Source organism: Thalassophryne amazonica, chromosome 3 (assembly GCF_902500255.1).
Source record: "Thalassophryne amazonica chromosome 3, fThaAma1.1, whole genome shotgun sequence".
NCBI classification, from domain to species: Eukaryota; Metazoa; Chordata; class Actinopteri; order Batrachoidiformes; family Batrachoididae; genus Thalassophryne; species Thalassophryne amazonica.
The window spans coordinates 62,932,566-62,947,098 of NC_047105.1; the positions used below are offsets into that span (position 1 = coordinate 62,932,566).

At 41.6% G+C, this 14,533-nt stretch overlaps 1 protein-coding gene across 12 annotated transcripts in view; it reads left to right on the forward strand.

Moving 5' to 3' along the window:
- The window catches only part of cacna1da (calcium channel, voltage-dependent, L type, alpha 1D subunit, a), a 274,993-nt gene that overhangs the window by 244,117 nt on the left and 16,343 nt on the right, over positions 1-14,533 (forward strand). For all 12 annotated transcript variants that reach the window (XM_034166498.1, XM_034166497.1, XM_034166500.1 and 9 more), the window contains 5 exons: positions 26-128; positions 244-345; positions 4,062-4,195; positions 7,716-7,832; positions 10,080-10,459. In XM_034166498.1, the coding sequence (XP_034022389.1) occupies positions 26-128; positions 244-345; positions 4,062-4,195; positions 7,716-7,832; positions 10,080-10,459 (836 nt within the window). The remainder of the gene's footprint in view (positions 1-25; positions 129-243; positions 346-4,061; positions 4,196-7,715; positions 7,833-10,079; positions 10,460-14,533) is intronic.

Genomic DNA, 14,533 nt, shown 5'->3' on the forward strand with positions numbered 1-14,533 from the left:
AGCTGTTATTGCACAATTCTTTCAGAGACTGGTAGCCATGAACATGCCTCTGAACAGTGACGGCACAGTCATGTTTAACGCAACTCTGTTTGCACTGGTGCGCACAGCCCTGAAGATCAAAACAGAAGGTCTGAGCTTTAGCACTTTACACTGCAAATCTAAAACACATAGGATGTTCTGTTGTGTGTGTGACCACAAGCTTGTGTGATGATGACTGTGAATGGCCCTTGCTGTGTGGTGCAGGTAATCTAGAGCAGGCCAACGAGGAGCTGCGGGCTGTGATCAAGAAAATCTGGAAGAGAACCAGTATGAAGCTGCTGGATCAAGTGGTGCCCCCTGCTGGTGGTTAGTGAAATCATCACGTGTCTCAGAAGAATTGCCATATGCCTTGTTGTCCTGTTTGATGCTAACCAAGTTAAAGCTGCCAAAATCCCACACATCATATGCTGCACAAATGTTTTGCACAAACTTTGAAATTGGAAACTGACTCACTCACACAGACACTGTCGCAGTGACATATGCAGACACGCACAATTAAAACTGTCTCCTGCTGTTTCTGTTACTCATGTTCTCCTGGTTTTCCCCTCAGCAGCGTGTCTCTTATCCGTGTCTTTTTCTGCACTCCTCCCTCCTGTTCCGGATGCTGATGGAGGCCACTAACTGTCTGCTGGGCTTTGGGCTTGCATGGCCACTGTGCAAGTGCATGCTTTGTCTTTCTCTGCTCTCTCTCTCTGTCTCCCTCGTTCTGTCCTGTCTTTCTGTCGTCTGTCTCTCGCTGTCCTGTCCTCACTGCTTGAGCTGCCACAGCTTTTTTTCTCCTTGCTCTTCTATATCTCTGTATCCAAAAACTGTTAAGCACTTCAGAATATTCTGAAGCAGTTCTGTTTTAGGGTGGTGGCATGGAACTGGTGTTGCCTCTCTCTGTGATCTCTGTCCCCAGCGTCCTTGTTCAAAGTGATTCAGACCCCTGCTTCAGAATGATTCTCATGCATTCATGCTCATACATTTAAAATTCAAAATGATCAATCCAATTGGCCAAGAACAGCAGAGTGTTGTAAGTGCAATGTTCACTGAACTGGCATCTCATATAATGAAAGGACATACATGAGGACACATCGACATTAATGTATGAAAGATTTGCTTGCTTGCATGTGCTAAAATATTAAAAGAAAGGCATCTTCTTTAAAAAAAGAAAAAAAAGGTAGAGCAACCCGCCCTTTTTTCCCCCAAATAAATAGAGCAATAAAAAGCTGAGCAAAATATTCAAAGATAAATTATATCAGAGATTCAATGTAAATATTGCGTAATTAGCTACATTCACTCAGATTCTGAGACTGACAGTTGTGTGCAAAAGTTTGGCCACCTGATTATATGGATGGAAATGTCACATTTGATGTTTTCTTCATCAGTAGCTAAACATACCATCAAATGTAAAATGACTGAACATTCTGGTTTCAGCAGAAATCAAATGTGACATTTTTTCCTCTCGTCTAAACAGATGATTTCTGTTGTACCTGAGGTAAACTGCTTGAGGCACAACACACAGTTGTTGATAATCAATCAATCAATCAATCAATTTTTTTATATAGCGCCAAATCACAACAAACAGTTGCCCCAAGGCGCTTAATCAAGGCGATAATCACTCAATAGTAAAATGATTGTACAATATGATTATGTAGCACAATTATCCAGTAAATTGCCGAAAACCCCCTGAAACAATTAATGCATTTTTAAATGTGAAATGTGGTCACACATTTTACTTGACTTCCACATTAGATATTTAGTATTTTTCTGTTAGCATTGAAATTTTAGTTATGGCCCTGTCACACATTGACGATTTAGCCCGCATATGCCGACGCTTTAAAAATTTGGAGAAAATGCTGGCGTACGTCAAATAAATTATGGGTAATTTGTGTATAAGTTAAGAGCATGCTGCTATATGTCGTAGTACGGCTAGGTCATCAAAAAAATTTGTGCATGCACAATACTTTCGACACATGCCATCGTATGGCTGATGCATCCCGCATACGCGGGCCATAAGTTGTAGGTAAGTTATGCCATTGTTTACACACATTTCTTATAAGTTACTTAGAAGTTGAAATACGTTGAGATAATGTCTAGCATATCCAAAGCTTATTTCTAACCTATGAGTAACTTGCTTTGAACCAATGTGTAACTTATATTGAAGTTGTCTCCTATGCATATTGACATATGTAGACTTATTTTACATGTTGCAGAAGAAGTCAGCTACCATATAATACCGTATTGGTAGCATTTTTGATACATCAGCATATGCTGGCTAAATAGTCACAGCGTGACAGCTGCATAATGTATTCGACGTAGCCAGCGTGATCACCAACTTTTTCACAAGTCAGCATACAATGGCTGAATTGTCAGGCCCATCATATTAAATATTTTCATAGTACAGTAATTTAATTACAAGTGCCATTTGCACATATAAAAATCAGGACTCTGTTTACAATGATATTTATTCTTAAAGGTGTAGTTCCTTTAAATTTTACCCCAAAAAATTGGCTAAATATACTTCATCTTGAAATCTAGTTAATATGAAATTGATTTATTTCTGTGGTGTATTACAAAATTACTGTTAATTTTATTACTGGTATTCAATTTGTGGGAGTTACATGGCAAAGTGGCATGTTTGTTCTGTCAGAGTTTGTGGATGACCGGAAGGATAAATGTAATTGTTCTGTGCAGTATTTGAATTCGAACAAACTGTTTTTTTTTTTTTGCACTGCCAAAACTGAGCACCATTTCTGGAAGGGCACTGCTCGCCTCCTGTTTTGGTAGGCGGCTCTAAACCTGTTGTTCCAGCTGCCTATTATCCTAACCAATTGGCTTATCTTAAAAGATTTAAGGTACTGGGATTTTGATTAATTTCAGTGTATTCATGTAGCACCAAATCTCAATATAAATTGCCCCAAGGATAAGTGCTAGGGTCAAATTTTACTGAAATACAGAAATAGGTTGGAAATTCAAACAGTGCTTCTGCTTCTGGACCATAGCTGTGCCCACTTCCAGATGTCTTGTACAGTAGCAGAATTCTGATATGGTCCAAGTCCAATTTTGTAATAGTTCACATTCAAATAGTGGATGGAACAAATGCACAAGGTTGGAAGTTCATGCTGGATTTGATCAAAACTGGGAACTCAGAATTTCTGACTTACAGCTTGTAAAAATACATCTAATAAAACTATGATAAAGTGTTAGTCTGCCCACGGACTCATTTTGCCACACCAAGTTAAAACATTGTAACTGTATCTAACACAGCAGATCTGTGTGAGTTCTGTCTTACCTGTGTCTAGCAGATATTCAACAAAACATTTGTGTGAAATATGTCCAGATTTTATCCGGCATTCTTCTCAGCGGGATCTGTGGTGCTCTGTATTTATTAGCTGTGTCCATAGTTATTTTTCTCTAGGTTTTTTTTTTTTTTTTGGCAGTTTTAGTGAATATTAAAGGTCTGTTGTGTTTCTTCAGCTCCATGAAGCTAACGTGAGCATATTATGCATAGCAGTGTGCTTTGGCTCTCTAACAGCGTGCTGGGAAATTGATTTTCTCAGTGTTTCATAGTTTCTTGTTGCAGTTTTTAACCCATGTGGCTCAAATTTCTGTATTTCTTTCCAGAAAAGGTGAATATTGATCATATTTGTGACATAGAATTCCAAATCCTTTATTTTAATATAATGGACCACAATTACACTGGCGACAAAAAAATAATTTTCATAACTTAAATGATAAAAATTTGAAAGTGACTACACCTTTAGCCTTTCTCTGTCTGTCCTCTTCATCAGTAGAATACCACTGAAGAAGAGACAGAGGCTGCATGATTCACATTCAGTGCTTCAAATGCTACAGTTAATCTCTATACATCTTCCAGTTTCAAAATGTGCAAACAAAAATTGAAGCTTCAGTCCTTCCATATTACAGGGAAGGAACGAGGGAAAGCTACCCCACCCCCCACCCCAGTTTTCTCTCATCCAGGGTGCAATGTAGTGACCTGCTGACACAGGAAGCATTTGTGTGGTCTGTTCACTCAGATGATGAGGTAACCGTGGGGAAGTTCTATGCCACCTTCCTGATACAGGACTACTTTAGGAAATTCAAGAAACGTAAAGAGGAAGGCCTGGTGTGTGCGCACCCCTCCCAGAACAACACAGCCATAGCTTTACAGGTAAGTCAGCGTGCTTGTGCACGTGTATTGTATGATGATATGAAAGAGACAAGAACTGTTAAAAAAAAAAAAGTATGGTCATCGATAAAACGTCTTTTTGTGAGTTCAGATGTTATCACGTTTGTTAATGTTATGATTTATGCTTTAGCAGGAATTTCATGAACTTGATGTAAAGGATGAATCTGTTACTGTGGTTTATGTGTTTCCGCTATAATTCATGTCACATGAACAGTGATGTTAAGTGTCCATCACTTCTGTAGCTATTATTGCACTATGTACGTTTTCTATGCATCACAATGCAATCATCGCTCACACTTCACATGTGATGCTTGTTGCCATTCTGCCTGCTTGTATTACATGGTATATGGTTTAAAGGGTTCATATTATATTCAAATAATCTTTTACACTGTTGTTAGGGTTTCATGATGAATATCCTTCAAATTATGTGTTTGTGCTTGTAGTAACTCTCAGGCTGTTACTACTCAGCAACAGGTCCAGTGAATCAGTCTGCCCTTTGTTAGACATGGCAACAGGGCCCTGTCTTCCACGTGATGCAAAGTAATGCATAGCATAGTGCAAGTGTAATTGTTACTTTTCAGTTGGCATAGTTGATATTTTCATGTTCAGTGCCCATGCTCTTTAAAGAATTAATAAATGTTTTTTTCTGCCAATTGATGTTGCAGCAGTTCCAGTTATTCCAGAACCAAACCAAAACTTACTTCCTCAGCCACTCCTCTGCATCGAGCAGAGGGAATGCCAGTTGGAGCCTTTTAATAGGCCTTAATGCTCTGTACATGGGAAAAGTCAGATGTTGATTCTGTGCCCATCATGTGCTTGACCAGAGACATTTGTACCCCCTGAGTGTCATTTTTGGATGGTTATCTAGAAGGTTGCTAATATGTACCATCTTGAATAAATGAAACAGCTACATGGGGAGGGGACTCACATGCACGAACATGCATGCGCGGCTGTCCCTAAAAAGTAAAAAGAAGAAAGAAAGAAAACATAAATGCTCAGATAACAACCCACACTTGCTTCATTCTCTGCACATTATGCCGGTTATGCCTTATCACAAAATCTTTACATTAAACATAGTTGTTGGCAGCTATTTGGAAAATATTCACAGTATTCGCATTTTCCCAAAATAGATGAAATTAATTTTCGTCAAAATTCTACACACAATACCCCATAATGACAATACGAAAAAAGTTGTTTTTATATTTTTGTAAAAAAGTAGGAAATCATGTATGTCAGTATCACAGCCTTTGCCATGAAGCTCAAAATTGAGCTCAGGTGCCTCCTTTTTCCACTGTTCATCCTTGAGATGTTTCTACAGCTTAATTAGAGTCCACCTGGGGTAAATTCAGTTGACTGGACACGATTTGGAAAGGCACACACCTGTCTACATATACGTTGGCATACACTGTCAACTGTGGGACCTTATATGTAGACAGGTGTGCAAAAGAATAACTAGATCCAACACGTTTAATTTCAAAAGACCTGCACCCTTACAGCATCGTGGAAAACGAATACCTATCTGTAGATCTACTTTTTTTGTACGTTGCCTTTTTCAAATTTAAAACTACATAATCTTAGACGCACTTTGCTTTCATGGCATAATTTGCCACAACACCTTTCTTATCACACTGCAGCACACTTGAGTAGTTCCTAGAATTTGCAGCTCTATGTTCTGGATCCAGTGCTTGTGAGAGGTGGCTTTGCCGCTTTGAGGTGCTGGGAGTCAGGACTGGGCCTTGGGACTCACATTTTCAATACCTAGTGTGTCCGAGACCAAACTCAGTGGCCAAACATTCTGATGAACATACAATATTAACATTGGGGATGATCAAATTTAGTACGCTGTTATTTGCAATGCAGTTTGTGAATAACTAGTTGTAAATATTAATGTAAGTGTGTGCATGAACCAAAATAATGTTTTAATATAAGAACATTGTGATGTTTGCTCCTTTGTTTTACATTTGATTCTCACTCTTTTTATTCACACTTTATATTAGACTTTCTCTGGAAAAAAAAAAAACATGTCTATCCCAACCGTCTTCCCTTATAAATTCTAGACCATGTGTGGGAAAAGGTGTACGCGTTTTTTTTGTGCCTACATATTGTTTATAAATGAGGCTTTAGTGACCTAATATGAGCCCTTTAAATAGCATATATTGTTGCTGGATATTCAGCATGACTGACTCTGTAACAGTACGTCTTCATGTTTGCTGATATTAAAGGTTGTGATGATGTAAATTTATGCTGCATTTACACATAATGACGACAAGTCACGAATGCCACGAAGTATACATTCTTGGCCGCTGATCACAAATGTGATGATTTGAGGCAGAGGCATCAGGTGTCCTCAGGAACTGCTGCAACCTGTTACCACGCGTTACGATTAATGGCACGCGTTGTTGGTGAATGATCGGGAACCATTCCGCACGGTCAAGAATAATGTTCTGCGCTGTTACATGCAACAGCGCAGAACATTATTCTTGACCGTGCATCATTACGTTCTGTCACGTTGTGAAAGAGGCAAATTGTCTCCACACACACACACACACCCATATTCATCCATCAGCTGCTGAACAATTCAAATTGCTCCAGTTTGCTCCTCAAAAATTCACAGCAGAAGAACTTTGTGATTGCATGCTTAGTTGGTTTCTGTCCCATGGAGCGGCGCAGAGAGGAGGAGGAGACGGAGAGAGCCAGGCGTGTGGCACCACGCGGCTCTCGTCTCGCTCGTTTTTCCAAACATCAGGCACATGCAGTAGCAGCAGGTGGAACACCTACGGAAGCGCGCTGAAGAACATTGGAACGAGACTTTTAGCCGACTTGGTGACACTGTCCTTCTTCAGCATGCTGCTGCAATGAAACTGAATGCAGTACAGCAGGATTTAATTGTGCGCATGTCAGAGAAGAACGCTGTCACACTCTATTAAGGATCACCACTAATCAAGACGGATCCACACGCTCAGTTGCAACCTCCACGACATGAGGCGAAATGAGGGTGGTGCGTGACATTCGTGGAAGATTTTTTGACAGCCAAAAACATGCTCCACGAAAATCACGACTATCACGCGCCAACACGCACTATTAAGAAACCTATTCAGATACGTTAAGTCATGTTAAGAATGTCAGGAATGTGCCAAGAATGACACAAATATGACATTCGGAATGCGTTCTGCCTATGTGTAAACGCAGCATTGCAAAGCAATGGATAGGAATGTAAAAAAAATGGTTTTGACCCCACTTCCAAATGGTACGTGAGACATTTTAACTAAACAGTCACAGTGTTTGTCATCACTCACATTCTGTTGGCACCATAATGTCAGGTATTACATTTCAATATATTGTCTGTGTGTGTGTGTGTGTGTGTGTGTGTGTGTGTGTGTGTGTGTGTGTGTGTGTGTGTGTGTGTGTGTGTGTGTGTGTGTGTGTGTGTGTGTGTGTGTGTGTGTGTGTGTTAACGAAGGTCAGATCATAGCACTCAGCCCTTTTATTGTCATGGTTACAGGCTGGCCTTCGCACGCTGCATGATATCGGGCCTGAAATTCGCCGAGCAATATCATGTGACCTTCAAGATGAGGAACTAGTAGACTTTATTCCAGAGGAAGACGAGGAAATTTATAGGGTAACTGATTTAATTTTACCTGATGGGGTAAATATCTGTGGTATAATATACACATAAAATGATCTGTATCTGTTTCAATGGGTAAATGTGTTCAGAGACAGTATTGAACTAAAGGAGCACTCTTTGAAGCGCATTCCTATGCCAAGGCCTTAAATAACCTATCATGCGGTTTATTTTTTGGCTCCACTCCTCTATGGGGATCCAGCAGCTTCCACTCCAGATTTTACCCATTCTTATCACCGTTTGGTGAAAATTAGTTCAAACATTTTAAGTGATTCTGCAAGAAAAGAAAGACATGAGTGAAACTATAACCTCCTCGATGAATGTAACATTACATTTATGGGGCAAAGACAAACTGACATCTACTGCATTTTTTTTTGTTTGTTTTTTTTTTATTTATTTTGCTTTTCCTTGATTTCATTTCAGTTCTAACAAACTACAAACAGCATTCATTTTGCTCACATATGCCATGAAACCAGCTTCTGATTGTATTTTTTGCTCATGCTATTTCTGGAAAGAAACTCAAACCCCAGACTTAACATCAATAATTCATACTGTACGAGGTCTGTCCAAAAAGTATTGGACCTTTTTATTTTTTGCAAAAACCATATGGATTTGAATCACGTATGATTGCATCAGCCAAGCTTGAACCTTCGTGCGCATGCATGAGTTTTTTCACGCCTATCGGTTGCGTCATTCACCTGTGAGCAGGCTTTGTGTGAGCACTGGTCCACCCCTCTCGTCGTTTTTTTATTGCGAATAAATGTCTGAACGATTTGGAGCTTTGCTGCATCAATTTTTTTCCAGAAACTGTGAGAGACCTCCAGGTGGACACCGTTTGGAAAATGAATATGGCTTTCAGGGACGATTTTATGGGGATTACACAGATTAAGACCGCCCACAACTGCTGAGAGTGCGCCGAGCGCCGATTGACAGGCTCCAACCCCGCTGGAACAACCAGATCATTTCCAACGTGAAGGCTTTGTTGATCCGGGACGTCGTCTGACTTTCACAAAAAGGCAGAAGGCGTGGACATCAGCACTTTTTCGGCACATTCCACTGTTACAGGAGTTTTTTTCATAGAAAGAAAAGCGGAGGGACACGCCACGGAGCCGTTCATTACGCGGCACAAAACCACCTCCGTGTTGGTCTCACAAGACGGCTTTCAGGTGGATTTCAGACGGCTGTCGGTGGGTTTTCAGTCGTGTGACTAACTGAGAAATTGTGGATGAGCCTTGACATGCCTGGACTCCTCCGCACGTCTGTCTCATTGTGCCGAAAAAGTGCTGATGTCCACGTCTTTTCACAATTCCTGTGCTAGTCAGGCGACATACTGGATCAAGACAGCGTCCAGTTTAGAAATGAATGGCACATTCCACTGTTACAGGAGTTTCTGTCATGGAAAGAGAAGCGGAGTTCCGCGCATCGCAGTGGAGCCGCATGGCGCAAAGCAACGCCGTGATGAAGCCTCACAGGACATGTTGGGGCATGTTCAGCTCATGCTCAATTTCTCGGATAATCACGACTGAAAAGCAACCGACAGCCGTCTGAAATCCACCTGAAAGCCGTCCTGTGAGACCAACACGGAGGTGGTTTTGTGCCGCGTAATGAACGGCTCCGTGGCGCGTCCCTCCGCTTTTCTTTCCATGAAAAAAACTCCTGTAACAGTGGAATGTGCCGAAAAAGTGCTGATGTCCATGCCTTCTGCCTTTTTGTGAAAGTCAGACGACGTCCCGGATCAACAAAGCCTTCACGCTGGAAATGATCTGGTTGTTCCAGCAGGGTTTGAGCCTGTCGATCGGCGCTCGGAGCACAGCGCGCTCTCAGCAGTTGTGGGCAGTCTTTAAACTGTCTGGATCACTCCTTAATCTGTGTAATCCCCATAAAATCGTCCCTGAAAGCCATATTCATTTTCCAAACGGTGTCCACCTGGAGGTCTCTCACAGTTTCTGGAAAAAATTGATGCAGCAAAGCTCCAAATCGTTCAGACATTTATTTGCAATAAAAAAAACGAGAGGGGTGGACCACTGCTCACACAAAGCCTGCTCACAGGTGAATGACGCAACCGACAGGCGTGAAAAAACTCACGCATGCGCACGAAGGTTCAAGCTTGGCTGATGCAATCACACGTGATTCAAATCCATATGGTTTTTGCAAAAAATAAAAAGGTCCGATACTTTTTGGACAGACCTCGTATTTTCTGAAGGAGCGCAGTCGTGGCGTTTTACTGTGAATGTTCCTTCACAGCGTAATGGTGGACTCTTTGGCAACCATCTCATGAATGGTGGTCATCGCAGATCCGACGGCCACCAGACAAACGCCACTCAGCGTCCTCTCCAAGTGCAGCCGCCACCGCACTATGTCCATATGGAGCAGCCAGTGGGACGTCTCTCTCGAGCCAATGCCATGTCCCATCCCAACCACAATCATCGCCATCACCATCGCCACCACAATTCCTACGGCAAGTCCCCGAAATCCACCAACATCAACCTCAACAATGCCAACATATCCAGTCTGCCCAATGGAGGGCACCATCATTACTATGAACACACACCTCCCAATGGCTATCCAGGCCTGCGGAGCTCCTACTACAACTACGACCGGAGCCGAACACCCCAGGGTCACAGGTATCCACATGTTAACCAACAGCCTTTGTCATGCTGTATAAATGACTCAAGAAACATGTCTAAAGTAATGTTTGTTTGTCAAGTTAATGAGCCCTTTGAACTGCACATCATCCAATATAGATACTGTTTATATCTCATGTGTATGTGTCTTTGATAAACATTTCTTCCTCCAGTTTATAATCTAAATTAGTGGCCACCTGTTCATTTCGGTCAATAACTGGACAATAAGCAGCGCACATGCACGTTTCTGTCATATCAATGCAACTTCAGGGACATCACTTCAGTGTAAGAGATTATACAGCCTCATCATAGAGGCTCATCTTGGTGATTGTGTCTATACGGCGTCTACTGTAACTGGCCTGTAGCCTGGTAGCTCCTGGTCACACAGAGCCAAACAATTCGTTGCAGTATAAGATTTAGAAAATAAACTTGATATTTCAACATGTACTGCACCATACTGGGATGTTATCCAGGTACGCGTCCTGTCCAGAGCAATAAAGGCCTAAGATGAAATATATAGCAGTAATATAATACAGTGGGGAAAATAAGTATTTGATACACTGGCGATATTGCAATTTTTCCCACCAACAAAGAATGGAGAGGTCTGTAATTTTTTTATTGTAGGTACACTTCAACTGTGAGAGACAGAATTGAGAAAAAAAAAATCACATTGTATGATTTCTAAATAATTAATTTGCATTTTATTGCATGAAATCAGTATTTTATCACTGACCAACAGCAAGAATTCTGTCTCTCACAGACTTGTTAGTTTTTCTTTAATAAGCCCTCCTATTCTGCACTGTTTACCTGTATTAATTGCACCTGTTTGAACTCGTTACCTGTATAAAAGACACCTGTTCACACACTCAATCAATCACACTCCAACCTGTCCACCAAGACCAAGACTAAAGAGCTGTCTAAGGACACCAAGGATAAAACTGTAGACCTGCACAAGGCTGGGATGGACTACAGGACAACAGGCAAGGAGCTTGGTGAGAAGGCAACAACTGTTGGTGCAATTATTAGAAAATGGAAGAAACACAAGATGACTGTCAGTCTTCCTCAGTCTGGGGCTCCATGTAAGTTCTCGCCTCGTGGGGTAAGGATGACTGAGAAAGCCCAGAATTACACTGGATGACCTGGTCAGTCACCTGAAGAGAGCTGGGACCAGAGTCACAAAGATTACATTAGTAACACACTACGCCATCATGGTTTAAAATCCTGCAGGGCAGCAAGGTCCCCCTGCTCAACCCAGCACATGTCCAGGCCCGTTTGAAGTTTACCAGTGACCATCTGGATGATCCAGAGGAGGCAAGGGATAAGGTCATCTGGTCAGATCAGACCAAAATAGAGCTTTTTGGAATCAACTCCACTCGCCGTGTTTGGAGTGTCATGGCCCTGGACATGTAGGGGTTATTTAGGGGTGGACTTTTGTTTTCCTTGTTTGCTGTGCCCTCCTCCTTTGCTCTCTGCACAGGTGCTCCTGGTTGCCTTAATTATGGTGGTGATTATAAAAGCTCCATGCAGGTGTGTGGAACGAAGAGATTCCAGAGCTCCAGTCCACGCTCGCTCTCCACCACTGCTGTTGCCATGAGCATGAGGGCAGTTCCAGCTGGCCCTGCAGCCGACGCTAGACATTTTTTAAAAATCTTTTTATCCTTTTTTCTAATAAATATTGTTAAAACATTTGGTCTGGTCCGTGGTCTCCCCTCTTTTGTTGCGACCTTTTGAGCCAGGTTGTAACAGGAGGAAGAAGAAGGATGAGAACAACCCCACGAACACCGTCCCAAATGTGAAGCATGGGGGTGTAAACGTCATACTTTGGGGGGTGCCTTTCTGCAAAGGGGACAGGACGACTGCACCTTATTGAAGGGAGGATGGATGGGGTCATGTAGATTTTGGCAAACAACCTCCTTCCCCCAGTAAGAGCATTGAAGATGCTGAATCCTGACCTGAATCCAATAGAAAATCCTTGGAGGGAGCTGAAACTCAATGTTGCCCATCGACAGCCCCGAAGCCTGAAAAATCTGAAGAAGGTCTGTATGGAGTGGACCAAAATTCCTGCTGCAGTGTGTGCAAGCATGGTCAAGAACTACAGGAAACGTCTGACCTCTATAACTGCAAACAAAGGTTTCTGCACCAAATATTCAGGTCTGTTTTTCTATTGTATCAAATACTTATTTCATGCACTAAAATTCAAATTAATTATTTAAAAATCATACAATGTGATTTTCTGCATTTTTTTTTAATTATGTCTCTCACAGCTGAAGTGTATCTACAATAAAAATTACAGACCTCTCCATTCTTTGTAGGTGGGAAAACTTGCAAATCGACAGTGTATCAAATACTTATTTTTACCCACTGTATATATGTAATACAATATGTATGGTATGTAACAGTTGCATCCTGTTTTCCAGTGCTCTCTGTAGTAAACAGCAGTCCTATACGAACCCTACCCCTAACCTTAAACATGGGGGAAAGAGCCCATTGGAGGAAGGGAGGTGAGCATTGAGGTCTAAATACCCTCTGGCCGCCCATATCAGACAACATGGGTATTGACACAAAGTTTGAAGGCAGCTACAGACAGAGTTGGCAATCATTCTTAGTGATACGATATCAAAAGTGAAACCCCTTTACATCGAGATTTTTTTTTTCTTTCAGTGCAACTACACTGGAAATTATTCAACTATATGAACAGAGGTACAACTTAGATTTTGGTGACATTTCATCAAATTAAAGATTTCAGGCTTCCGTCATGTCGGCTTTCCACACACTACTTAAGTGCAAACAAGGGAGCAGCCGAAGGGACTTAGTTTCCACAGCAGTACATTTGAGTTGCGTTCTAGCTGAAGCAGAACATGTCGCTGCACAGCAAATAGGCAGCAGGTCTATTTCGGACAGATGTTGGCGCTTAAACACTTCTGAATGACCAGTGAGATTGTCAGTTATAACATCATGCCCTGTCATCATAAATATTAATAGCACAGTATACTTAGTCATAGATGTAAAAATATAAAAAAAAACAGAACACAACACAACACAGGCTCAAACTGGTGGTCGAATAGCTACTTATTTATTTGCCTGACAGCTGTTCAGTATACAGAACTTTTCCTGTTTATAATCCTGGCCTGCTCTCTTTTGTTTTCTCAAAAACATCCATCTCTCTTTTTTTGGTTCAAGCCATAAAAACTGATAAGGTTTTTTTTGGTTAAACCCACCAAGATACAATATTCATTCTTTTGACATGTTTTTAAAAGTGATTTCCACCTATGTGAGTATGGGTAAACTGTTTCGTATAGTTAATTTAAATTACTTTAGCTAAATTGAATATTTAATACCTTTAAAACAAAGACTGACTGAGATACTGTGGTTCTAGATGAAGTAACATAACACCTATAGCAGTTTCTGGGTGAGAGATCTGACAGCTAACATCAGCACAGCTGTCTTCAAATAGTGTCCCTAGTTAAAACATCAAGTTTTTAATTTTCTCTTGTAGTGTTTAACATCATAAAAAGAGGGACATTTAAATAAAATAAACATTGAAGGCATGCTGCTGCTCACATTTTCTGTTTCATGTTCCCCCGTCAACAAGATTCAGTTTTGTAACAAACCTTCCTTGTCTGCAAATCTTCATTCGGTAATGAATCCTGAACACGCTCTCATACTGACACTTGGTTTTATCACTGACCCGTTATCTAACCTGCTTTTGCCAGTACCATACCCATACTGTAACCAGTACATTTGTATGACACATTCACTCCAGATCTTTAAAGTCTCTTATCTTAAGAAATCTTTCTGCGGAGGAAAGGTGGCTCGGGCATCTTTTCCGGATGCCCCCTGGACACCTCGCTGGAGAGGTGTCCCGGGCACGTTCCATTGGGAGGAGGCCCCGGGGAAGACCCAGGACACGCTGGAGGGACTACATCTCTCGGCTGGCTTGGGAACGCCTTGGGGTTCCCCCGGAGGAGCTGGGGGAGGTGTGTGTGGATCGGAAGGTCTGGGCGGCTTTGCTTGAGCTGCTGCCCCCGCAACCCGACTCCGGATAAAGCGGAAGAAAATGGATGGATGGACGGA